At 41.3% G+C, this 26,895-nt stretch overlaps 2 protein-coding genes across 7 annotated transcripts in view; one reads left to right on the top strand and one right to left on the bottom strand.

Annotated features, from left to right (window-relative positions):
- The window catches only part of letm1 (leucine zipper-EF-hand containing transmembrane protein 1), a 44,575-nt gene extending 42,338 nt beyond the window's left edge, over positions 1-2,237 (bottom strand). For 3 of the 6 annotated variants that reach the window (XM_031280294.2, XM_031280295.2, XM_031280293.2), the window contains exon 1: positions 1,863-2,236. In XM_031280294.2, coding sequence (XP_031136154.1) covers positions 1,863-1,947 — 85 coding nt within the window. In that variant the 5' untranslated portion in view covers positions 1,948-2,236. Of the gene's footprint in view, positions 1-1,862 lie in introns of all 6 variants that reach the window. The other 3 variants (XM_031280292.2, XM_031280291.2, XM_031280297.2) reach the window with 2 other exon arrangements.
- A 2,474-nt stretch (positions 2,238-4,711) lies between these two features.
- On the top strand, positions 4,712-26,521 carry nsd2 (nuclear receptor binding SET domain protein 2). Its single transcript, XM_031280422.2, has 22 exons — positions 4,712-4,892; positions 6,394-7,028; positions 7,552-7,720; positions 7,835-8,001; positions 8,526-8,960; positions 9,207-9,426; positions 10,207-10,316; positions 10,550-10,658; positions 10,791-10,906; positions 12,256-12,345; positions 12,572-12,698; positions 13,399-13,599; positions 14,065-14,244; positions 16,881-17,037; positions 17,185-17,387; positions 17,529-17,632; positions 17,757-18,026; positions 20,273-20,389; positions 20,773-20,914; positions 21,049-21,155; positions 23,472-23,667; positions 25,288-26,521. Exons 2-22 carry the CDS (start codon positions 6,423-6,425, stop codon positions 25,608-25,610), a joined length of 4,149 nt encoding a protein of 1,382 aa, XP_031136282.1. The 5' UTR covers positions 4,712-4,892; positions 6,394-6,422; the 3' UTR covers positions 25,611-26,521.
- The last annotated feature ends 374 nt before the right edge of the window (positions 26,522-26,895 follow it).

The following is a 26,895-nucleotide window of genomic DNA, read 5'->3' as shown; positions in this document are numbered from 1 at the left end:
GACCTAAAAGCCCATTGGTCAACGTAACTCTCGACTCAAGGCCTCAATGCATGCTGATCACTTACTCATAAGGGATAATGAATAACATCTCGACCAGAATAGTAGCAGTGTTTTTCCCCGCCATACTATGGGCACGTAACAGCACTCGTGTTGTCAACACAGACATGGAAACAGATTGGGGGAAAAAAAGGTCAGTGTGTCTCAGGTGGAGTTATAACAGGCATTGACCTTTCCTTGTGGAAGCGCCACAATTTGTCTGATAGTCTGGGCCTAAAGCCAATAGCACAGTCTGGCCAGTGCAGACAGACAAATTCCCTTTATGACCCTCTCATTTATTTATAAGCACCGCTTTAATGCACCAACTAAGAGACATAGAGACAAAAACTATATCCTTAAGTAGCATTGTCCTCTAATATGTTCAACTCACTGACAGCTGTGATACACCTATATATGTTGTATTTGACAACAAAAAAAACATGCAACAAGACATATGACCTTAATATCTATGCCCGGTTATCAAACACTGCTTATCAAAAACATGTGGTCATATTGACTTACATTGCAAAGATTAGAATACTCATTCGGATAATGAATAATTGTTTTAACGCCAGCTATTTGCTGGTTACAGCTTCACAAATTGAAAGTGCTGGCTCTGTATCATATCATAAAATGAATACTTTATGGGGGTGTTTTTTGGGCTGTTGGGCAGACAAAGCAAACATTTATGAAATATTTTGAGCTCTGTTAACTGAATAACACTACAAAAGGTGGAACAAAGTTGCCTTTGTAGTGTGACTTAGAGATTAATGTTGTTGTCCCTTACCCTGACATAAATAATTGCATATAACGGTATACGTGCAGTTTAGTATCCCAAATTCCCCATACAATGTCCTTAATTAATTATGAACCTGCTAAACCACCTGTGCTACCCTAACCCTATCACTAACCTGTCTCAAATAAGACCCTCATCATTTGGGACACTCAGTTTTTGGAATATAATTTGGGACACTAAACTGCACGTATACCGCATATAACATCATTCAAAAGGTGGGACATACATACATACATAACATTAACCAAAAGTAAAATGTTAGTAACCAGTCACAGTTTGGGAAAACACACACATCACAGTGCTCTGCATTTGCAACATTCAACATTCCTGTGGCTCAACAGTTCACTTCCTGGCCCAAACATAAACAGTAAACAGTAAACAGACCACCAAGATAAACTGTGATTCATGGTCGCAAAACAAGGCATTTGGGTTCAAAATGAGCACAATATATAGCCAAGACATAATATACTATATATTATATGTCGAATGAGGCTATATTATATAGCCTCATTCGTTTTTGATAGGGCTATTATCTTATGTGGATGCTGAATAAACAGACGAGGACCTGCCTGCCATACACAGCGAGCATCCTCACAGTCTGCAGTGAGAGAAAGGGGGCGCTCGCCAGTAACAGACGCCAGCTTGTCCTCAGATAACCTGAGTCCCAAATCATGTTTGGCTCCTTATTGAATTATCATCAGAAAAGGTGCGGAGTATCGAGCAGTGACACCAACACTAGCTAGCTAAACCTTACATGCAATACAACCTTTCTACAAAGTATTAACTGGTTCGTAGCTTATAATAATAAATGATAGACGGTTTTAAGTGCCATGCTTAGTTATCCTGTCACCTTGAGTCATCCACCATCTTCCTAAAAAACCCCAAACAGGGCCACCCCAGCAGCACCACCTGCCTCTGTGAATACATGACTCCCCTTGATGCTAAGTTAACTGTTAGCTTTGTTTCGTCCCCATAGACATAATAAACAGTGAGTTAACTAGGCAGTAACAAACGAACATAGAACCCTTACCTTTACCTTTCCTGAATTCGTTCTTTAACGACCTGGATGTTTTCACTAAAGGTGCCCGAGACCTCGTAAATAGGATTAACGCCATGCGGAAGCTTTCTGTTTAAATTAGCTAGCTAACGTTAACGGTTACCTTTAACAGTTAAGTAAGTTACAAGATAGGCAGCCGGTATGCTAGCCACTGTTTGTTCAAGATGTCAAAACGAAATGAACCGCTAACGTGGTACATAGAAACAGCAACAACAAAAAAGCCTTTTAACAAGCTACGACGCATGTATAATTGTACATCGGAAAATTTAGATCCATGTCATGCCCTTCCCTTCTACGTAGATGACAACTGACCGAACCAGGCTCCCAAGTGACGTCAAACTGGTGTTGTGTTTGTTTTTAAGCAGCTTGTGATATATGATGAGGAAAGACTTCCGGTATATTTATAAAATAAAAGCCCGTGTAGCCGAGTTATTACAGTTGGAGTCTGTAGGGCGTTGCGGGTGATTGTTTGAGGTCAAGACAACATGACCTTTCAATCTTTAAAAAGTTATTTCAATCCAGTTCATGAATTGATTAGTACAGTTGAAATTGTGTTGAGACCTAATGCAAAATCGATTCACGGTATTGACATATTTTTTGATGCTGGGAATTTTCAGAAGAATTAGTTGGGAAACTGTTAATGGATAACCTGACAGGAATGTCTTTTTTGCCTAATCCAGTGTGATTAAATACCTGACAAATTAAGGTGCTTTGTTGATGCAAAAAACAACAACACATAAACATCCAACATTGCTACAAAAACAAATATATATAATATTGACTAATAATGCAAAAATGATATAGCCTATTCAATACTTATTTTGATAATGGATGATGTCTGTCTGGGGCAATGCTTGAATAGACTTAAAAATGGTAAAGTATGAGCAAAATAAACTAAATCAATCATTGTGAACACAAGATGAGGTTTTTGTCTTGTTGCATTTCCGCACGCTGTCTTCAGTAGTGGTGTCAAAGATAGCATATTTGTATGCTCCCCAAACCAGCAGGATACTGGGAGTGAGGAAAGTGAAAGAGCTGCATTTGCCCCTTACTCATTACTGCCTGAGGAAGGTCCTGTAGCCCAACTTCACAAATAACTGTGGTTGCACAAGGCAGCTTCCAACTGTGAATGTGCAGTTGTGGGATATGAGCAAAAATCATTGCTTGAAACTTCCATGGATAAATAGAGGAAATAAAAGTAAAACATAGGTCACCAATGCCTGCCACACAATGACCAATAACTGCAATTTTTTTTTTTGCTGTTCTTCCTAATTGTGACTTCCAGTTTGGAAACAATTATTTGCAATTCCCAGCATACCAGCGTTGTGTTAAAGTCTGCTTCGCTTTTTTTTAACCTGAACCCAACCCGGCCTAACCCCAATAGTTGTCCTTAGGTTTGTTGAACCTCAACCTAAACGTAGCCCTAATCACAACCGTTATCTCTGCAAAGCCTAGCCATTAGCTTATCAAAACCCTCACCCAAACGCCATTACATCTAAAGAGAAACACTGTTCAACGTTGAAACAGACTTCAACACAAGACCAGTTCTTATGACTACATGTCAAGAATTACACCATGTATTCATTGAAGCGACAAACATATTGGTTTTCAAATTGTCTTGTGTAAATTACTATTTATCTTTAAATATAGAAAGTAATTATATGTCCCCACGCTCATTACTCATCAACTGTCCTTCAGTGCAGTAATATTGCATCAAGGATGTTGGCTAATAAATGTTGTTTTATTTTGAAAGGCAAACGTTTGCAGGAAGTGGGTTGTATTATTTCAGTAAGTATCACGCCCCATAGCATCCTCTGTTGGTACTGCAGCTTACATTTGCTGTACAGTATTTTATGTGTTGCAAGGAAGCATCTGGGCCTGTGCTCTGCCATAACCTTTACTCTGAGGCAAAGGTTCCAGTTTTTAGTTTCATATTTTTTCTGTGATCACCTGTGAGCAATTAGATTTGAAATCAACAATTAGAATTGCATATTTGTTTGCTTGTCAGGGAACAAGAGGAGTTTATTTTTGGCCATTATGTGTCTTATATGCATATACTCTAAAGATTATAGGCTATACATTGGCTTTACTTTGGATCAATGCTGATATGGAAATGTAGGCTAGTATTAGGCCTTTGATATAATTAGGGCCAGATCACCATAAATTCAGAGGACTGCAAGCGACACCCTACAGCATTATATACCAGACCACAATATTATCAATATTATATTATTTAGCTGTAAAACTTAGGATATGTTAACATAAGCCTAACACGAAACAGTTTGGACTGACTTCAGACAGACTTACAGACTGTTATGACTTCTTAATGTAGGCTACTGTAGCAGTTGTGTCATATTTTGTATCAATCCAACCCTCTCCCCTTCGAAAATCAGCCTACCTTAATAAAATACATCCATGCTACCAACCTTTTATTATTATTTTATTTTGACGTGGGCACACTGGCATCATGTTTTTTTTTTTTTTTTTTTTTTTTTACTTTTTATCTTTAACTGTAATGGTGATGTGGTTTAGGGGAAGCTGATTTTTCCGAAATACAAAATATGCATTTAAACGTTAAAGATATATCTTTAGTGACATAAGTTACAGTACATACAGTAGTCACAAAATATGCATTTAAACCGAAACGTTTAATGACATATGTTAGTCACAGCTCGTTTATATTATTTTTGTAAGAAACAAATAAACATATATACAGCGAATGTAAGCACTAACGATTGAAAAATAATTTAGAAAAGTCGTTAAATGATGTCAAAACAGACGGGAGACACCGGGGTCAGCTACTTCCTACGGTTGGGTTTTTTGAAAGGACCGGTTGGAGCCTCGCTCTGCTCCCGACCAATCGGAAGTGAGTATTTTTCGCGCTGGTTGGCCGAAGAGTTTGAGTTTCCCGCAAGCTTTTGATTCGACTTGAATGAAATCCTTCGCTTTACAGGATGAATGCGGACATTTTCCCCCTTTAACGACCGAGAGGAGATTCAACAGGTAAATACAAAGAAACGGTCTTTCATGTTATTGTCAACCCTGGGTCTATTAACCGGTATTAGTTTTTCGCAAGTACACTTTTTCGCCCCGACCATCCATTTTAACAAGAGGGGATCCGCTTACTAGCTGGCTGTGCTAACGTTAGTGCAATTTGACTTGGCTTCAATGGTACTCTGGTTAGCTTAAGCTAGCACGGTTAGCATTTTTGAAACGAGCTGTCATGGCGCCTACAAATTGAGAATATCGGTGAAACAATAGCGAAACAGTTTAAACACACTACCGCAATCATCCAGCCTTACGCTCGTTTATTTATTCACGTATTTGCTTTAATCGAGTAACGTTTGCGTAGTTTGTAGGATAACTGCATTTAGCTTCTGGGTGGCGGCTTTGACTATTTGCTGGAATGCGGCGTAATGGCTGACTGTAGCAATGACAGAGATGCGGTTGTAACGTTACGGTATATGGGGAAATGCTTGTCCATGGCCGGGATCCGTGAGATTCCCACATCGTGGCTTCCGCTTCAGATTATAGTCGGAGCCCTTTTCGTGCATGACATGATAGTGAAACCACTGTCTAAAGATGCTATTTTACGGTGGCCGTCAGAACACTTGACGTTATTGGTTCACTTTAAAATGACTAAGCGACTGTTAAAATCGCTTGCGTTATTGACGTTACTGTAACGTACTGTTAACTAGACAGTCATCTTGTTGTTACATTACAACTAGTGTTAAGATAATTGATGTTATCTTGTCATTTATACTACAACGTAACAGGTTTAGCTTTTAACTGAAGTAGCATACAGTTATTCGCACTCTAATAGCATATTACTCCGAGTTGTCAGCTGCTTCCATTTCCGCGGCTTTTCTACCCGGCGATGCGGTGGTTACGCTGCACAGCTAGCCACCCACTTATTGGGCATTCGCTGCATGCGAGAGAGCCTGCAGCCAGCCTCCTAACATTCTCCACACCGCTTTTCCACAGACTGCAGCTAGTAGCTAGCTTAGTCGGTTTTCAGGAGAGAGCCAACTTCAAATTGTAGCGGTAAGAGGTTTTCCACCAGCGCTGTGTTTTTCGTTCGTATGCATGGATGTAATCGAGAAAGGGTTTGACTTGACCCCGTTTACATTAGTTGTGATCAAAGTAAAGGTCTGGATATAATTGAGACATTAGTATTCTTTTACTATACAGAGGTATTGTTGCATTCGACATTTGGTCAATCTAGTCGCTCGACTTTTAATTTTAAAAACTACGCGGCTAGAACATTCCGTGACAGGTGCCGTTTTTTTCTGTCGCCTCCAAGCTCTCTGTTCATGCTCTGCTGGAGCAAGTGAGTGCCATTTTGTAAAATGTGTAACGTTATGCTCATAGGATTCCCATCCCAGAATGCCATTCTTACAAATTGCCAAAATGAAGAGCACGGAAAAAAATAATTGCATGATGTGTTAATGTTTTGTGATGGAACCTGTGGAATAAGAAGTTTCTGTCCTGTCCTGTCCTGTAGCTCAGTGAGCCTGGAGGGGGTTAGTTGGGATGGACAGCAAAGGTAGCTCCCTGCCTTCAATGCCTGAACCAGCCAACCCGATCAGCATGAAGCAGCCACCAGAGTCCCTCAGTGTACGGAAAGGTGGCGGGGACATGAGCAGTGACCCTGCTTTACTAATGGACAAAGCTGCTGCCCAGCTAGCCGCCACGCTGCAAGACGGTGCCCTTCAGAAGGTGGCTGGCCACAGTCATAACAACCACAGCCACGAGAGGCTCAAAGACCTCACCTCCCGTGTGCTGAATGGGGACCAAGACGCGCTGCCTAAGCTTTGTGCCCCAGAGCCACCCATGCTTAAGGGTGCTGAAGCCCCTGCTACCAATGGCACCCATCAGCACAACTGCACTCCTGATACTGAACATGAACTGAAGGTGATGATACCCCAGGTGGTCGAGCAGCCGCTGTTTGAGCCATGCTGTGCCAATGGGACGAGTTTGGCTACAGCCACCGAAGGTACTATATCTGGACCAGAGAAGAGAAAGGACTCTAAGAAAAGGAGGGGGGGACCTCACAATCCAAACCTCAGTTCCTCTGTCATCCCCGTGGAGCCACTGGACCACACAAATGCTGTAGCTGGAACGGGAGCAGCTGATGAGGTTTTGCTTTTATTCCTACTTTTTAAGGAGAAGAAGGATCAATAGTTTTGTCTGAGGCAAATATATAAACTGCAATATAAAAACTACAATATGTCTAGCTAATACTGGTTTAGAGACACAGTATTAGTACACACGTACGTTTGACCAAACAGTACCAGGCCTCCAATGGACAGTTGAGTACACAGTGAATATTGACTAACAGATAAAGTGTGTTTGATCTGGGGACATTCAACAATTTTCCCACATACCTTGGGGAAATTGTTGCTCGATATAAAGTAAATAAGATTTCCACATAGGCTTAAAAATGTGGGGAATTGATAGAAAATGTGCAAGTCTTTAAACCTAAATGCACAGCTGAGAGAGTTTGACCCAATGTATGTATAATTGTAGGCCAATATTTGCCAGTGTGGAATGCTGGTAGTGATGCATATGTGTCTGAAAGGAAGGAAAAGGTGTCAGAACTTTGATTTAGTTTTTATTTTAATCTATTGATTAACTAATTTAACTTCTTTCTCTTCTCCAGTCTGATCTCATCCCAGAGTTGACGCAGGAGGATGCAAAAGACTCCCCTCTGCTGATCCGGTTTTCTGTCGGTGATTTGGTTTGGACCAAGGTGTCAGGATACCCCTGGTGGCCTTGCATGGTGACCACAGACCCGGAATTCAACAATCACATTAAACCGAAACAGAAAGGTGAGATACGGTCTCACCACCTGCATCAATTTAAATTTGCTTTAAGTGATGGGTTTAAAAGTTAGTCTGTTTTGATACCATTATTTATTTGTATTTTATGTTTGTTTTTTTTAGCTGTCAACAGCAGGTCGGGCCTCCTTTACCATGTACAGTATTTTGGAGACGCCCCGGAGAGGGGCTACATCTTTGAGAAAAACATGGTGTCCTTCACTGGGGAGGATCAATACCAGGAGCTTAGCCAGGGCAACAAACCGCCAGCCTCCCGTGTCATCCACAAAAAGGTAAATCAGCTTCTTCTCCGATGTGACGGCCGTACGTATCGGCCTGTAGAGAATGTGGTTTTCTGTTGTTTGAAAAGACTTGGCTCAGAAGCCTTGCAACATTAAAACATTGCACTTCCTTAAAAATAATTATACAAAGTTCTCTCTCTCTCATATCATGACATTTTTAGTTGAAGTGCATTCCAAATGAAAAATCAGGCAATTCCCTAATCCTCAAGCCCATTATATAAGCAAACGTCAACGAGAAAGGAATCATGTTTACAACACACAAATCAGTGCAGGTCTTTTTTGCCATGGTTGTTATCAAGTCTTTTCCTACACAACTGTCACATGCTGCTAATCAAGTATGTACTCTTGGTTTTAGATATTGGCCAACGTGTAAAAACAAGTATTTTGTTTTTATAATGGCATTGTCTTGGTAGGGATGTGTTCTCTGGTTGAAAACAATGGTTAAACATTACTACTGCGCCGTGTCTTTTGTAACTTGTCGTATAACGTTGCAATTGTCTCCCTATGCCATGCAGACAGCTCCCTCTGTGCCCCTTAAACTCCAGGCTCAGTGGAACATGGGCATCATTCAGGCCAAGGAGGCCTTCAGCATGTCCCTGGATGAGCGCGTGGTGAACTTCACATTTCTGTATGACGATGACGGGCCTCATCTGAACCCCTGCATCCTGGAGAAGTTGAAGCCACAGCAGAAGAGCAACGAGATGGACCAGGAAACTGAGTCTAGACTCAGCTCAGATCTCCACTCCCCGCTGGTGGGCCCTACCAACGAGCCCACAGCCGCCCCTCAGTCCCAAGACAGCACTTCAACTGGGAAAAAGACCCAAGCATCCAAAACAAAACTCAACTGGCAAAGAAGGGGCAAAGGCCATCTAAATAATTTCCTCTCAAAAAAGCAATTGAGCAACACAGTTTCTTCAAAAGAAATGCTTCATCCGCTGCTGACCTCACAGGTTAGGATAGCTCACTAAAATGTATGATCAGGGGAAGGCTTGTGTTGTGCATCATTTGTAGTTCTTTTCATGCAGACACAGGATCGAAGTGAGATGTGGCTAGATGCTACTGTGCATACAGAAGGAACACACCAAGTCCATTCGAAGAATGGTCAAATAGTTCCCAGTGAATATCAAATGGTATCTTTAGCTTGAAATGCCCATTGCTACCTTTTAATACTTACTACTTTGGTTCTTTCTTCGTAGGATCCCACCACTTCTGCACCAGATCTACAAGCTGAATCAGTCGTAGCTCAGAAGAAAAAGAGGAGGCCCAGACAGGCACAGCCCTCCACGAAGACAGTGAGGAGAAGGAAAAAAACTGCAACGGACAACACTTCTGACGCTGGGAAGAAAAGGAAATCAAAGCTGGTTTCTTCGACAGACAATGTTGCTGAAGCAATCTCACTTCCAGTTTCGCTTCCAGGTTGGTTGAAAGTTGAAACCCAGGCTGGATGGTTAAATTTGGCCTCGGCTGGTATGCGTTTACCAGAGCTGTGGAATCTCCCGCTTTAAATTGCCACATGTGGCTAGTAAAATAGCAAAGTGGTTGGGTTATTGTGGAATGTATCATTTTTGTGAACGGTATATTTAAGAATGTCCCCTCCTGATTGTATAAAGAGGGTTCATTTTCGTTGTGGGACTGCTAAAACCAAGTAAGCAGTTTATCCTTGATAGACCTGGAACTTAGAAATGCAGAGAATTCATCCAACATGCTGTTTGATAGTGTTTTAATGTGTTCACATACACCAAAATCTCATTTGTACAGATCACATTGCCGTTGGGTGCAGATTACTATTTATAAAGCATAGCAAAAGTTTAAAATGATACTTGGTAGAAGTACTAAAACCAACAACTTATACTAATAATCCTAAATCTGTTAATCAATAAACATTGTTTGACATATGTAGCTTTCTTAATTGAGTTTTCTTTCTAAAGAGCCGTTTGTTGTTGTAGTTTACAAAGTGAAGAGCAGGCGAAAAAGATTAGTCTCATCCAAGTAAACAAATGTAGGAGAATGAGACATTTCTTCCTAAAGCTGTGTCTGGCAATTTCTTTTTTCCTTTTTATATTTTCTTTAGCCCACTTAGGTACTTGGCACGTTGTGGGAGAAAGCTTTTGAACGTCATCATCAAGCTAGTCTAAAAGCTGCCTGAAAATATTGTTTGCAGGGTGTTTGATCTTTTTTTTGTGTGTTTGTTTTTAGTCAAGAGGCAGCGAAAGAAGACCTCTGAACGGCCACCAACAGACGCTACGGCAGATAAGGTTCAGCAGCCTAAAAAGAGACGTAAAACAAGCAAAGATGCTGCGAAACAGGTGAGGTTTCCATCAGGTGCAGTGTTATTTCAGACCCAAACCTGCCCCTGTTCTTGCAAAGTAATTGCTGGTGTTGAGGAGGACCTCGCCGTGGAGACTTTGTCTTTCATTTGCTGAGTAAGCTACTCACAAAAACGATGTTTAAGATGATGCGTCACTACTAATATAAATGGTAAGCACTTTGCAATAAGATGTTGACTTTCTTGTGTTTTCACATCCACAAACCTTACCAGGCCTCGACTTCAGAAGGAACAGACAAAAAGCAGAGGAGGAGGAAGAAGGCTGACAAAGACGCAACGGAAACCAAGAAGAGACTAACCAAGTCGAAAGCTCTCCTCACTGGTAAACCATCCTGTTACTGTTCTGTATTGAAGAATAGCATCGCTTTCTTCTGTTTCTCTTCTAAATTCACATCTGAAACGTCTGTCATTTGTACTTTTGTCATATTTCAAACACCTTTTTTTCTTTTTACAGATGTCCAAGGCGCAGAGAAACCAAAGCGTAGGAGGAAAAGGAAGCAGGATGGAGAGAACCAGGCCACGCCCCCCAAGGCAAAGAAGAGGCGGACCTCCCCGTGTCCTGATCCCGAGGTATGTCTGACATTTACCAGTAAACCTAAGGAGCCACGAACAGGTTAAATCGTTATTTTGCAGTTTGATGTTGCTGCGATTATTTTCTTCTTGAACCTGCCAGTGCAAGTCAGGTGGTATTATTATTATTATTATTATTATTATTATTATTATTATTATTATTATTATTATTATTACTAGGCTGTCAATCGATTAAAATATTTAATCTTGATTAATCGCATGATTGTTCACAGTTAACTCGCAATTAATCACACATCTTCTACCTGTTCTAAATGTACTTTGAAAGGGATATTTCTCAAGTTTTTAATGCTCCTATCTGCATGTGAGCGGACAAATATTCTTGCTCTATGTATATGTTTATTATTATTACAACAATGCAAAACAATGACAATGACTGTCTGTCTAGAATATTCTCCAGAAAAACCTCAAAGGTACTGGACGCTCAAAATATTTGTTGAAGCATAATATGGCAAACTCATGCCCATCAAGCTACAACAGATGGGCACGTTGACCTGAATGGAACACTACTTGGTAATACTGACACGATGTAGTGTCCCACTTTACACTTAGAACGGTCACTGACATTGGTCAGCTAAATGTAACTATGTCATTGTGTTTAATAATAAAGGCTCACAAAACATCCCCTTCTACTAAGTGGGATAGCTTGTTGGAGGCTATGTGCGTGTAACGGTAGTTGCCTGGCAGTCATGTTCCGTGCACTAACAGCGGTCAGTGTTCTGACTTTATGTTCAATGTCCCACTGTCTGGCTATTTGCAGAAAGTGCTCGGCGCACGCGTCGGCAAAATGCCCCTCCTCTCTCTTCATAACAGTCGAAGCATGCGACCGAAGTTCCCACTGCAGGTCAAAATAATGTACTGTGACCCCGAGGTAACTGATTACTGAGAGAAATGTCCGGTGAGTGCAGCGCATGGATGCAACGCTGCGTCGCCTTCTGACTTCCTAAACTACGGATCAGCTCGGGGGACCACGTTACAGAATGCGCGTTTGTCAATAGCGTGTCAGAAAATGTCGTGGCGTTAAATGGACTTTGCGTTAACTTGTTATGATGGCGTTCATTTTGACAGCCCTAAACAGCCTATTATCGATGGTCGTGAGACATTTATTTTATTTTCAAATCAAAGTACAGGCCCATTTTCCCCTTATGAGCAGAACTCCCATTGGCAGTTTTGATTGTTAATTAGTTTCCTTTGTCACTCGGGTCTGTTGAAAAGTAATGGATTTTAGGTGATTGTTAATCGCTTTGCAGATGGTGTGAACGTATGGCTATAGATTTGTTATGAATCGCAATTATCTAATTTATCCGAAATTCACCACACGTCTGCTGCAGGGCTCTGGGAGTGAAGGACGCCCTGAATCTCCGAGTGACAGCTTAGACGGGACGAAGAAGGGTGAACGGAAGAAAGAGTTTGTCTGCCAGGTAGGTCTGCCTCTTACGTATTTTACTTTCCTTAATTTGAAAAAGCGGCATCATCTGTGTAATATAGACATGTTTTCTAAATTTCAAATGTTTTTGGTTTCTCACACGTCCCAATTAACGTCTCTAGTTCTCCTGATTACCATGTCATTCTCTGATCTGTTATTCTGATCACAAAACGTCTCAATCTTGTCATATATTTTGATCTGTGTATTTATTTTTCCTGCAGATGTGTGAGCAGGCTGGCGAGGACTTGGTGCCCTGTGAAGGCCAGTGTTGTGGGATGTTTCACCTCCACTGTCTGGGCCTGTCGCTCAAACCTGACGAGAAGCTTCTGTGTCAGGAGTGCAGCACAGGTTAGAAGTTGACACTATGTCCAGGGAACAGCGTTTGGTCACTTAGAAGTGACCTCTTGCTGCACTACTTTCAGTTGTTGACTGTAATATAAAAGTCTAAGCAAGTCCCTTTTTTTTAATCATGGCTAAAAATGACTTTTGTTAGGAAGTCATCTATTTTTTTTTCTTCGGTAATCTATGAATCTTCTTCGATATAATCATGCTATGTTATTTGGTTTTCTCTGACCAAATGTCAAAACCACGAGGGTTTTATTTAGCTATTCAGTTTACAATAATATAAATGTGATTTAAAAGCAGTTTTCTAGTTACGTTTCTTTTTTTTCTTTTTCTTTTTTTTATTGTAAAGGCTGTAACCAGTGACTATTTGGGAATTTATTTTTATATAAATTACTTTTGACTCATGCCTAATTGTTATTACTTTTTGAAACAGTAACATGACAGGAATGTATTGTATAACTCAGACAGACAGAGTAAGTTGGTAGTAGTTGTATCAGTAAGGTTTTTGCTATAACTATGGTTGGGTACTGAAACGGGCACCTTATTTCGGTGCCAATTAAATGCCTGCGCTGCTCTCTGGTGCTCCATGATAACAGAAGCAATGTTTGTTATTATTATTATTATTATTATTATTATTATTATTATTATTATTATTTGTCAATTTCTTCCCTCCTTTTGATTCTCTTCCTGTTGCTCCTCTCAGGAATTCACTCGTGTTTCAGCTGTAAGCAGTCAGACGGCGCGGTGCGTCGCTGCCACGTCCCGCACTGCGGCAAGTTTTACCACGAGGCGTGCATCCGCCTCAACCCCCTCACTGTGTTTGACAACAGGGGCTTCCGCTGTCCGCTCCACACCTGCCTGAGCTGCCACTACGGCTGCCGCACCAAGCAGAAGTCCACCAAAGGTGAGGCTCTGCAGCACTAGAGATTAGGGGTGCATCGGATCACAAAACTCACGGTTCGGGTCGGATCACGGTTTTGGGTTACGGATTCGATCAATTTTCAGATCAGCACAAAAAAGGGGGGGGAATTTATTTCACACTATTATTATGGTTAAACTCTGCAATTCATTTACTGTTGAAATTCTGTTACATTTAGAGGTGCTTTAGTCCTGAGATTTCAGTTAAATCCTATAAAGAATCAATGCAATACTTGGTAAAGTTTAAGAATACTTATTACTGATTTCAATATTCATACAGTTTGTGACAGATGGGACCAGTTTCCCTAAACAGAATAAGCCTAGTGTTGTAGACTTAAAGCAAAACCGTTCAACAGCACTTCTCTACAGCAGGCATTTGTGGTCACTTGTACTTGTCTGAGTGATGTAACTCTTATCTAATCTGGTGTCCCTCTCACTCTGCGTACTGCAGGTAGGTTGATGCGTTGCCTGCGCTGCCCTGTCGCCTACCACGTCGGTGACCTGTGTGTTGCCGCCGGCAGTGAGATGATCACCAACGCCGCCATTATCTGCACCAACCACTTCAACGCCAAGAAGGGCTACAGCCACCACAGTCACGTCAACGTCAGCTGGTGCTTCGTCTGCTCTAAAGGTTTGCTACTTCTCCTCTTGTCAGCATGGAGGCCCGTTACCAATAGCCGTATAGTGATCATTTATTTTGTCTATTTAGCCAGTCTGCATTTTAAAGGAACTTATTGGGACTTTAGCTTATTCACCGTATCCCCCAGAGTTAGACAAGTCCATACATACCCTTCTCATCTCCGTGCGTGTCGTAACTCTGTCTGACGCCTCAACTAGCCTACAGCTCCCAATAAGTGACAAAATAACGCCAACATGTTACTATTTACATGTTGTGATTTGTATAGTCAGTGTGTACAAATAACAAGGTCACATGAGACACAGACATCTCTCAGAAAGGGGAAGCACTGCTACTTCTGCTACTTGGGCGGAGTGATTAGCGCAACACCTGAAAAGCCCCGTTGTTACTATGTGTCAAACTCAAGGGCCGCGGGCCAAATCCGGCCCCTTGCAGGTTTTGATCCTTAATATCAATTAAGGTTGATAATAAATTTTGGCCTGCCTAGTTTTTTCGCTTTTTCAATGTTTTGCCACTTTTTCGTAAGGTTTTTGTCACTTTTACCGACGCATTTGGTGCTTTTTTTCAATGTTTTTGCCACTTTTGAAGTTGTTTTTTTGGCACGTTTTCTGAAGTTTTTTTTTCTCTCTGCTTTTTTCAACCTTTTTTGTTGCTTCTTTTCTTCGATGGCTAAGTTACTTTTTGGGGGCTTTATGTCGACCAAGCTGTAAGTGAAAAGACTATATGGGACATGCAATAATACAGTAAAAGATGTTTGAGTTCTATTAAATAAAGCATCTCAATAAACTTTACATGTCTGGCCCTCGATGTGATTCTTAGTTTCCAGCGTGGCCCTTAGAGAAATTGAGTTTGACACCCCTGGGAACTATATTCTCAGAAGGCAAAGCACTACTACTTCTGCTACTTGGGCGGAGTGATTTGCGCGCAGCACCTGAGAAGCCCCGTGGTGAGGAGCAGAGAGTAACAACGGTGCTTTTCAGGTGTTGCGCTAATCACTCCGCCCAAGTAGCAGAAGTAGCAGTGCCTCTCCTTCTGAGAATATAGTTCCCAGTATATATACGGTTAGAAGATGGCGGTGTCTCATGTGACCTTGTTATTTGTACACACTGTGACTATACAAATCACAACATGTAAACAGGAACATGTTGGCCTTATTTTGTCACTTATTGGGAGCAGTAGGCTAGTTGGAGTCGGTTACCTCCAGCATCTGTGCTAAGGTAGGCTAGCAGTGGGTGTCTCAGACAGTTACAACACGCACGGAGATGAGAAGGGTATGTATGGACTTATCTAACTCTGGGGGATACGGTGAATAAGCTGAAGTCCCAATAAGTCGGCGTGTTCCTTTAAGGATCACTTAAAGGATCTTTTGTGCTGTTAAAAAAACTAATTCCAGCGTTCCAGAGTAGTTTTCATCTTTGGCTGCGGCTTTTAAAATCTAGCCTTTTCTAGAAATGACAGCATTATGCCAGTAGTAGGGTAAACCACTTCTCCTGCACTTGTTTAAATCTTAGTATGCATTTCTTTTCTTCCTCTTTGTGCCTCTGCTTGTATGCATTTTTTGCGGCTGGGTTGATTTCCAAGTTTAGGGGAATTCCGATCACAACCAGACCTCTTCACTCGTTGACTTTGAACTAGAACCATTGTGAGAAAAATCAGTCATGTGTGTCCAAACCCTTCTTTATGAGGTTTCCCTCAGGCTATTGTTAAGCAGAGGTGATATCCCACACAGATCGTGACGCATGGGATCAGTTTAGTTTGTATATGTCTGCAAAAAAAAAAAATGGCTGAGTTAAACTGCATCGCCACTAATTTTTTCCTGAAAGTTTATTAAATAAAACAAAAAAATGTATTCATTTTTTTTATTATGTTAGTGGAGGGGGTCTTTATTTCAAACTGGCTGGAGACCCTGCTTTTAATATGATGTAATAGCTCTACAGAGAGTAGGGCAAATGTTCTAGAGCAAAGCAAAATAATTAGCATCTCCTTAATCTATAAAGGGTAATAAGGAAATCATTTTGGCACTGCCAACTGCACTGGAGCTGTACAGGGGCGGGTGTGGAGCTGTCAATCACTCATTCAGTACTGCTACTGAAAATCAGAGGAAATGCTGAACTGCAGGAGTCCTGAACATCCTTTTTTTTTTTTTTTTTGTTGCGCTCACAGCCAGTTTTACAGAGATGGCTGTAATTTCTATTCTATTTCTATGAGTTATTTTCTGACTTTGTGTAAGATGATACTGAAACCCAGAAAGCAAGCCAGCTGTAGAAATTTCAAGCTTGGAATGACAAATAAGTAAAATTTTTGGTGTCAAAATGAATACTAACTTTATGATTTAAGTTTTGTCATCAATGCAATATCCAGTAAAAATGCCTTTGAGCCACTGCACTAGCCTCCCCCACCCCTGTATCATCTTTGCTTCATCACCAAAATCCACAGAACAGCAGTGTCTGTAGGTACACTGAGTGGTTATGTGGCAGGTTTTTGGGCTGCTAGTCGGACACTCTCACTCGCATTGTATTGTGCTTGTTTTATCACCCTCTCACAGGTGACGACTGTAAATGGAAACTCTCTCTGCAGCTTTGATGCTGCTGACTTGTAACTAAACGTTTTAAATTGATCTTGTGTTGCAGGAGGCCAGCTGCTGTGCTGTGAGTCTTGTCCTGCAGCTTTTCACCCCGACTGCCTGAACATCGCTATGCCTGATGGGAGCTGGTTCTGCAACGACTGCCGGGCCGGAAAGAAACCCAAATACAGAGACATCATCTGGGTCAAACTGGGAACATACAGGTCAGAGAAACTGCTCCCTAATTCAGCACCGTTGCATTTTCTATCTTTTAAAATTCAACCCAAATGGCTGTTTCTTCTTGTTCTCTATTGTGACCTAGACTTTGAATAAATATCTTACACCTGCTACCGGCCTTTTTCCTTCTTCAGGTGGTGGCCTGCAGAGATCCACCACCCCAGAAACATCCCCACCAACATCCAGCACCTTCGCCACGAGATCGGAGAGTTCCCAGTCTTCTTCTTCGGCTCCAAGGACTACTTCTGGACTCACCAGGGTCGGGTGTTTCCATACATGGAGGGAGACCGGGGCAGCAAGTACCAGAGGACCGGCATTGGCAAAGTCTTCAAAACTGGTGACGATCTAAACTAGGAATACACTTTTTAGGCCATTTCCGTAATCGATGAATAAGTCATTAAATCTCATGAAAGTTGTTCCGAAGATGTTTCCGTAGTTGAGATGGAATGTAATGAGCATCTCCGTTTTGTTTCCTCAGCGCTGCTGGAGGCTGAAGTTCGATTCAAGGAGATCAAAATTAAACGAGAGGCCAAGGAAGCACAAGAGAACAGCCGCAAGCCACCCCCATACAAATTTATCAAGGTGTGAAATCTAAAAGTGTGCATCTTTGCTTTTGTCTCTTCGTTCAAATGCTTTTACAGTTTACTCTTTACATTGCTTTCAATCCTTCCAGAATAGATTTTTTTTATGTTCTCCTCCTTTTCAGGTCAACAAACCCTTCGGCAGGGTTCAGGTCTACACCGCGGACATTTCTGAGATCCCCAAGTGTAACTGCAAGCCGACGGACGAGAGGCCGTGCGGCTTTGAGTCCGAGTGTCTCAACCGCATGCTGCAGTACGAGTGCCACCCTCAGGTGTGTCCCAACGGGGAGCGCTGCTGTAACCAGGACTTCACCAAACGTCTCTACCCAGAGACCAAGATCATCAAGACCCCCGGCAAGGGCTGGGGCCTGATCTCTCTGCGGGACATCAAGAAGGTAAAATGGTCTTTTAGTGAGATCAGCCAATTAGGGCTGCCACCTCTTAGTCGATTAGTCGACTAATCGGTCGTTTTGGTCTTAGTCGACTAAGATTTCTTTAGTTGATGAGTCATTTTTTATGGTTATTCATGCTTAATTACTCATTTCCAAGAAATTTATGAGCACATTTCTGGTAAGCACAAGATTTAAAGTGGTGCATTTGCAGGATTAATTGTGGAGAAACTCAGTTTTACAGATGGTTCATTAACTACATTTATATTGTGCTTTTCTAGTCTTAACCACCTCTCAAAGAGCACAGCTCTGTCGATTACATCAACTAATCGATTAATCGACAAAATCATAAGTGTTAGTCGACTAAGAATTTCTTTAGTCGAGGACAGCCCTACAGCCAATGTCTCATGCAAACGTACATAATATCAGAAAAGATTCATCCCATTAAAAGTCGTACTGAAAAGCTGAGGACTTATAATCAGGGTAGATAAAAACATCTGTTATGTTTTTTTTTTTGAATGAGCACAGGCAGATTTTACAAAATCAGTAATAATTTCTGGTATTTTTTGTTTTTGTGCAAATCCATGTTTTAGTCACTTGGAATTGGATCAATCGGCCAGTCCGATTATTGGCTCATTGCCGGTACGTCAGCAAACATGTCAGCTGATTAATGACAAGGAATTGAACAACAGAAAAGCCAAAGCTATGTTTATGTTTTGAAACATTGTCACTATTCTATCATGTGTCTATTGGAGTTGATTTTAAAAAAACAAAATTTAAGGAAACCTTATTAAAAATGTTAGGGGTTCTGTAAAGAAAATTTAAAATCGTCCGATTTATATAGGGCTGCAACTAACGATTATTTTAATAATCGATTAATCTGTCGATTATTTTTTCGATGAATCGGATAACAAAACAAAAAAAACATTAATTTACATCAACTCAATACATACATACGTACATACATAGGCCTACTTGTTGTTTTAGTTAATAGTTGTGTAAAGGTAAGTAACCCAAAGAGTAGACACACACACACACACACACACACACACACACACACACACACACACACTTGAAGCTTATTCATTAAATTATTACCATCATTGTAGTAACTGCAAGTTAAGTTCATTTGTACACCACATTTAAACACAGCTTAAGATGACTAAGTGCTATAAAAGAACTTTAAAATGAAATTAAAACGTACAACACACACAAATATATTTGTCAACAATAACTGATAAGGGACAAAGCACAGAATATATACATGACAATAGATTGAAAAATTAATGGCCCAAAAAAGGTGAGTGAATAAAAACGTGTCTTTAGTCTTGCAAATTATACCACCCCTGCTAGGCTACTGTTATTAACGAGCTAACGCTAGCTTGTCAAGCTGGATAACGAGGTAAACGCCACACCAGCACCAGAAGAGGGACGTTACGTTCAGAACGGAACAAAAGTAGGATTCTGTAGTGACTTTACCCTGCTGTTGAACTCCCTTCCTCCTCATGAAGTTTACAACATGTTTACGTTTTAGGTGCTGAATCATCACCGTGGTGCGCCTGTGCCATGTCGTGTCGCTTGTGCTTATCTTGCAATTAACACGTTTTCGATTTATTTAGTGTGAAATGCTCCCACACGTTGGATGACTTAGGTCGTACTGATTTCTCTGCCTCCGCCATGTGTTTCAGAACGTTACGGGTCTCTCCGGTCTCTCCGTATTTCCTCTACCCCCGCTCTGCTCTTTTTTTCTTTTGCTCCGCACGGCACTCAACTCAATTGCTTTTATCTCCGCCACTGAGTGGCGTGTCGCGCGACACAACGAATCGATAATGAAATTCGTTGCCAACTTTTTTAATCGAATTTTATCGATTTTATCGATTCGTTGTTGCAGCCCTAGATTCATATTGTCATCCACATTGTTTTAAACTCTTGAATATCTGCCTCTAAACTCTTGTATGGGTCAGGCTATACCTCAAATGTACTTGAGATATTTCTGCTGTTTTAAAGAAGGTTAAATCTGCCTTTTTGGCAGCTCAGCGACAGGCGCCTGAGTTGCAGGAAAGTAAGGATCAGGCTTGTACACAGTGTCGTTTTCACTTTGACATGAAATGGTCTTTTTGTAAATCATACCTTTCAAGGGTGGTGGAGAGTTTTTTTTTAAAGGCACTGTAGCCAATAAACAGATGGTTGGGAGATCCTGTGGATCAGCTCGGGACTAGTATCAAGACATTGCTGGTCTGTTTCTCAAACAGGGCGAGTTTGTAAACGAGTACATTGGAGAGCTGATAGACGAGGAGGAGTGCAGGGCGAGGATCAAATACGCCCAGGAGAATAATATCACGGATTTCTACATGCTCACCATCGACAAGGTTAGTGGTCAACCGGAAGTTGGAAGTACTTTTTTGCTCAGCGGGGTGTCCGGGTGCTGTTTTCTCGGCAGCAGTACCACTTCCTCTGTGAGCAAGAGAAACACAATGGTATTGCATTGGGAATGTTGCACCATAGGTAACTGTAACATTACAGTAGTCAATACTACAAATCTTCCTCAGCTACAGCTGAATCCTTATACATAGATCTGTTAAAGCTAATGATATAAATAATATAATAAAGTGACAAAATGCTAATTAGGTATGTAGTGCTACATACTGTAAATTGTAATGTTGGTACAATAAACTGGGAATATAATGCACAACTGATAAAAGCTATAAGTTAATTTAGAGGCACATACTCAAAATTGTCTTGACTTTTTAAGGACCGGATCATTGACGCCGGTCCGAAAGGAAACTACTCTCGCTTCATGAACCACAGCTGTCAGCCCAACTGTGAGACGCAGAAGTGGACGGTGAACGGCGACACGCGGGTCGGCCTGTTCGCTGTCTGTGACGTCCCAGCAGGTGAGACGACTTTGAAACAAGACCTTTCAGAGCCTTATCTGCACATTCCTTTCACGACAACAAAATAAGTAGCTTGAGATGGACACCTAATCGTACAACCCAATATGTCTTCCTAAAATGTTTTTGTATTTCAGGGACTGAGCTGACATTTAATTACAACCTGGACTGCCTCGGGAATGAGAAGACCGTTTGTCGCTGCGGTGCTCCCAACTGCAGCGGTTTTCTTGGTGATCGGCCTAAGGTGAGCTTTCTAATCAGAGCTGTTGGTTTATTAAAGGAACACGCCGACTTATTGGGACTTCAGCTTATTCACCGTAACCCCCAGAGTTAGACAAGTCCATACATACCCTTCTCATCTCCGTGCGTGTAGTAACTCTGTCTGACGCCACCACCGCTAGCCTAGCTTAGCACAGATCCTGGAGGTAACCGGCTCCAACTAGCCTACTGCTCCCGATAAGTGACAAAATAAGGCCAACATGTTCCTGTTGACATGTTGTGATTTGTAGAGTCACAGCATATACAAATAACAAGGTCACATGAGACACAGCCATCTTCTAACTGTATACAAACAGAAGTAGCAGTGCCTCTCCTTCTGAGAATATAGTTCCCAGTTTGTATACAGTTAGAAGATGGCTGTGTCTCATGTGACCTTGTTATTTGTACACCCTGTGACTATACAAATCACTACATGTAAACAGGAACATGTTGGCCTTATTTTGTCACTTATTAGAGCAGTAGAAACATAGCAACAGTACTGTTTTTAGGACATTGACACAAATACGTGTTTTACACATTCTGGGTCCATTTAGTTTGTTTTGGGTCTGAGATCATGTCCAGGTGTTTCCAGCAGTTTGAAAGACTTGAGTCGAGTGTTCGAGGCATGTTCAGGTAAAGTAGGTACATTGAAAAAGTTAAATACAACCTCATTACAATATAACTGCCATGTATTGAATATTACATACAGTGACACAGTATTAGTTAGAGCTGGGCGATATGTAAAAAATCAAATATCTTGATTCTTTTTTGGACCAAATACCTCGATGTCGATATTGTAGGGTTGACTATAGGTGCTTTAACAAAATATTCACACAATGAGAGTTTTGATAAATAATCACCAATAATGTGGCTATAATGACTAAATGGGTAGATGTAAATAATTAAACAGCTCTAATAGTCTGGTGAGTTCAGAAAATGACATCACATTACTGTAATGCAGCCCTTAAAACCAGGAAAAGACTAAACTTATGTAAGATAACGATATCCAAAATCTAAGGCAATATCTAGCCTCCCATATCGATTATGCTAGAGCTGGACAATATATCAATATAATATATTGACATATTGTCCAGCTCTAGCCTTAGTGGATTCGGCAGCATTTTTCCTTTTTGGACATGTTTTGAGTGGATCCATTTTCTGTCTTGTAATATTTTATAGAATTTGTATGCATTGTTTGCCTTCTAAAATACCAATAAATAGACATATATATAAAAAAAATATATATATATATATATTAGGGCTGGGCGATATGACCTAAAAATAAAATCCCCGATTTTTAAAAAAAAAAATCCGATTTAAGATTTAAATCGATTTTTTTCTCCCCCTACTTAAAATCAATCTGCAGATGACAAAGAAATTGTTCAAAACAAGTTTTAACTTTATTTTGTTTTGATTCACACACGCACACACATGGGGCATGTATACCATTATGATTATTCATGCCAATTTTGTGGAAATATAAATTGGTTTGAGTGTTTTCCCTTTTTTTGGATGGGGGGTGCTATATATTCAACATCAAACAAACGGATGCGTGAGATAAAGCTTTTCACTATACAGGTAATTCACTTCTCGTTCCTCGCTAAAAGTTCAAATCATTTTAACGTTATTGGGAAACCTTGCCCCTATTTTCACCTGTTGCTGAGTAACGTACATTAACATCCCATGGTCTCTTGAATGTATACCTGTAGCAAGCTCCTTCGTAGTAACTAGCGGTAGAAACAAACGTCGAAGAGGAGCTCCGTGCTACAGAGCGGCGATTGCTAGTTGTTTAAGCCGCTACAGACCTCCATCACAGCTCGGTCGTATCAGCGGCATTTAGTAGATGTGGTGAGCCGCAAAAGAGTTCCTCAACACCGCCTCTGGTGCCCCGCATGGTGGTCCTTTAGGTCAGCGGTAGCTGGTGGTTCAGTTATCCGAGAATAGGTGACTCTCAGCCGGGGACAGAGCACCGCGAGCTGCCGGTCATTTCGGATATCGGAGATTACGGATAAGTAAGTAATGAAACTACTAGTTAAGAAAAGAATTAATGTTAGTCCCTGTCGCTGCCATGTTGTTTGTGTATCTCTATGGCAAACGCGCGGGGGGAGGGCTGAGCCCGTTCGGAGCTATGGGAGCCCAGAGGGGAGCGTCGGCGGATGTTAAGGAGAAAATCGATTTTCATTTTAACAAATCGACGTTAACTACACATTCGAGTTAATCGATAAAATCGATTTATCGCCCAGCCCTAATATATATATATATATATAATATTGGAAATCCCAACTTGGTGTCTCCTTTGCAGAACTCAAACGGTCAAACGGCCGAGCCAAAAGGGAAGAGGTTGAAGAGGAAGTATAAAAGGAGGAAAACCGAAGGAAAGAAGTCTGATGATGATTGTTTCCGCTGTGGGGACGGAGGGCAGCTGGTGCTCTGTGGCAAGAAGACCTGCACCAAAGCTTATCACCTCTCCTGCCTCAACCTCACCAAGAGACCTTTCGGTAAGAAACCCCCGAAATGCCACGCTGCAGCAGCTAACATGCTTCAGCCCAGTGTAGCATCACAGATATTCACCGCGTTCAACGGGAAGGAGCTTTTGTGCTCTTGCGTTATTTGTTCCTGTCTGCCTCCATACGTGTAAAGCGCCGTTGGATCCCTTGAAAGGCACTATGAAAATGCAAGTTATTGTAGATTTTTATCGATTATCAATAAGGAACAGAAAAAAAACTCCTGTTAACCCAACCCATCTGGCTGACATAAAACGCGCGCAAAGATTTTTAAATCGTTTTTAAATTTCGAATCCAAGTATTTAAATGTATTTCCTACATAATTTGTAGTTATTGTGATCATTATTGTGACTGAGTAAGCAAATGCATGCTTCAAAGGGCTAAAACATTCATACAAAACAATAGCCACTTTTGTTTGTAAAGACATAAAAATGTAAAATGTTGTACTATGATTGGTGCAACCTAGGGTTGGGTATGGGTTGGGTTTATTCCGATACCGGTGCTAAAGTGATACTTTTAAAACGGTGCCGGTACCTAAACGGTACAAGAAGAGCACAAAATGACAGTCGGCGACATTAAAGAACGGCTTGTTTATTGCTAATGCAATATGGTCAAAATTAAATGATTTATTAATAATGTAATAACTTTATAAAAATAACGTATTTCACCAGTAAATTGCTGTTAAACGACAAAAACAACCACTAGTCCGGAAAGTGTTTTATATAAATAAATAAATAATTTTATTTGACAATAGGAATATTACAGTTCAGAAAGTGTACATAGATAATACATGAACTCAAGGTATCTCCTCTCATTGCCCTTTTTTTCTGTCCCTTCTATATCTCACCAACATTTCAGTACTATTTGACAAGAACAAGGGATGTAAAGGTTATTTACCACATAAGGATTTGTCAGATGGGAAAAGGGTATTTTACAATAACTTTGAATGCACCACGAGGCTTACAAGTTTCAAGTGAACGCACCGTCTGTGTTTTTCCGACAACGGAAGCTGTAGACTGTTGGACGTCCTGCTGTTGGAGTCCTCTACACTGAAAAACAGTCACACTTTACACGTTTAACGTTAGCTGTCAAGCGTTTTAACCGTGTTTAATCCAGCTATTAGCTAACGCTAGGCTAACGTTACCTGCTGCCAAGTGTAGTGTTAACTAGCGTCACATGCAGCGATGCCTCTGTTGCCTGTAACGTCTGTTTCGGAGCATCAGGCATTTCAGTGGCACCGAAATCCGCATTGCTTTCCGGTCCGGTAGGTACCGGTCGTTTAGGCACAGGTACCGTATTAGCACCGGGTCTCGGTGCCCAGCCCTACTGCTGCTCACCAAGTTAATTTCTTTTTTGTAAAGTTTATTTATATTTAAAGAGACTCGTATTATACTCCTTTTTAAAGCGTCATATTTGTACTCTTGGGGTCTACTAGAATAGGTTTACATGCTACGAGGTTTGGGTATGTCTCTGTAGATATAAGAAGTATAACATTTTCATCACATTTTTCAGGAGTTCAATTTCTTAAGAGAGCTTTATTTCTGCAGTGTTTTAAGTTTATTTCACCCCGGTTAATTTAGACGTCTTCTAAACTTTGTGTCCGTGTCCCTGCAGGCCGCTGGGACTGCCCCTGGCATCACTGTGACGTCTGTGGCAAGAACTCGGAGGCTTTCTGTCAGCTCTGCCCCAACTCCTTTTGCAATGCTCACCAGGAGGGGGCGCTGCGTCCCTGGCCCCCCACAGGACAGCTGTGCTGCCAGGAGCACGACGAGCCGGAGGGAACAGACAACCGGGATCGGGACCTCAACCTGGAGACCAACGCGACGCCAGAGGCCGCCTCTGCTGCCATCGCTGGCGCCCGGCTCCCTAAAGGCTCCAGGAAGGCAGCAGCCGGGGCCAAAACAAAAGGCTCCAAGAGGAAAGCAGCAGAGGCCTGACAGTGACCTTTGACCTCTCAGAGCCATAAGACCAAACTACACTCTGACGCCTGCCCCCCTCCCCCCCTCCCCGTTCATGAACAAATATAAACCCCACGTAATAAAGTCTCCAAGACGGCAAAAATAAAGGCACTGTACATCTTCATCAGGGAAAGCCGCTGATCGCTCACATGCTTGGCAGCGGCCTCTAGCTCAGAGCTCAAATATTTTTCTATTTTTAAACATTTTCAGGTTTATTTTTTACTTGTCTGCACTGAGCCGAGCCATCTGTGGTAAAGCACAACGCAGAGCGAGCGCAGGTCAGAAAACTTCAGCTAGTGGATTTCTACTCTTATTCTTCCACCAACCAAACGTCACATTACAGTTTTAGTTTGGTCTTTTTCACGTTTAGTTTTTTTTTTAATTATTATTATTATTATTATTATTATTATTATTATTATTATTTCGGAATAACAAAATAAACCAGTTGGTTTCTGCAGAAAAGAAAGTGAACCAGCTGGAAGTAAACTTGAGCAGCAGTGTCACCGTCTGCTAACTTGAATCTCCGTGTCTCCCCCCCCCCTCTCCTGTCGCTCCACACGGAGGACCTGGAACAGCAGATTTTTATAGCTATATCATATCTATATATGTTTATATCAAAGACCAAAATTATGATTACTGGAATAGGTTAAGACATCAAACAGGTTGCCAAATGGATTGTTTTTATTTTTATATATAGTATATATATGCCAGATGTAATATGGAAACACCAAGACACTATGGATAGGCCTCAGATGACCTCTTTACTTCCGTTTTGTAGCCATAGGTTACATTTAACTGTAGACATTTGTTTGCTATTTTACAACCTGTTTTGTTTTAGCTCAGTTTTTGCTGTAGATTCATAATGATTTTTTTTTATTTTTTTTAGATAATTTTTTGGGCTTTTTCCATCTTTAATGGACAGGACAGCCAGGTGAGAAAGGGGAGGGAGAGATGGGGAGGGGGAGACATGCAGGAAATCGTCACGGGTCGGATTCTAACCCTGGACCTCTGCGTCGAGGCATAAGCCTCGAAGTATACCTGCTGTGCCCCTGCTCTACCCGCTGAGCCAACCCGGCCACTTCAAAATGATTTTTTTGGTTTGTTCTTGGTATCAGGATGCTGAACCTTTTTGTCTCCCTGCCTGTCCGGAGAACGAGGTGAGCGCTCTTAAACTGCCGTCTGACATGAAAACACTACTGGGAGGTTTTAAGTCTTTACTGCTCTCTGCTAAACCAGACGCATGAAGGAATCCTTATTCTTTTCT

The sequence above is a fragment of the Sander lucioperca genome, chromosome 18 (genome assembly GCF_008315115.2).
Source record: "Sander lucioperca isolate FBNREF2018 chromosome 18, SLUC_FBN_1.2, whole genome shotgun sequence".
Lineage (NCBI taxonomy): Eukaryota > Metazoa > Chordata > Actinopteri > Perciformes > Percidae > Sander > Sander lucioperca.
Note: the sequence above shows the minus strand (reverse complement) of the source record. Positions and strands in the feature narration are given on the sequence as shown.

Bases quoted from the DNA above. Each gene is read 5' to 3' on its own strand.
- nsd2 (XM_031280422.2), top strand. From the start codon at position 6,423: ATGGACAGCAAAGGTAGCTCCCTGCCTTCAATGCCTGAACCAGCCAAC. The intron at 10,317-10,549 runs GTGAGGTTTCCA...AAACCTTACCAG, and splicing joins GCAAAGATGCTGCGAAACAG to GCCTCGACTTCAGAAGGAAC. The intron at 17,633-17,756 runs GTGTGAAATCTA...CCTCCTTTTCAG, and splicing joins CCCCATACAAATTTATCAAG to GTCAACAAACCCTTCGGCAG.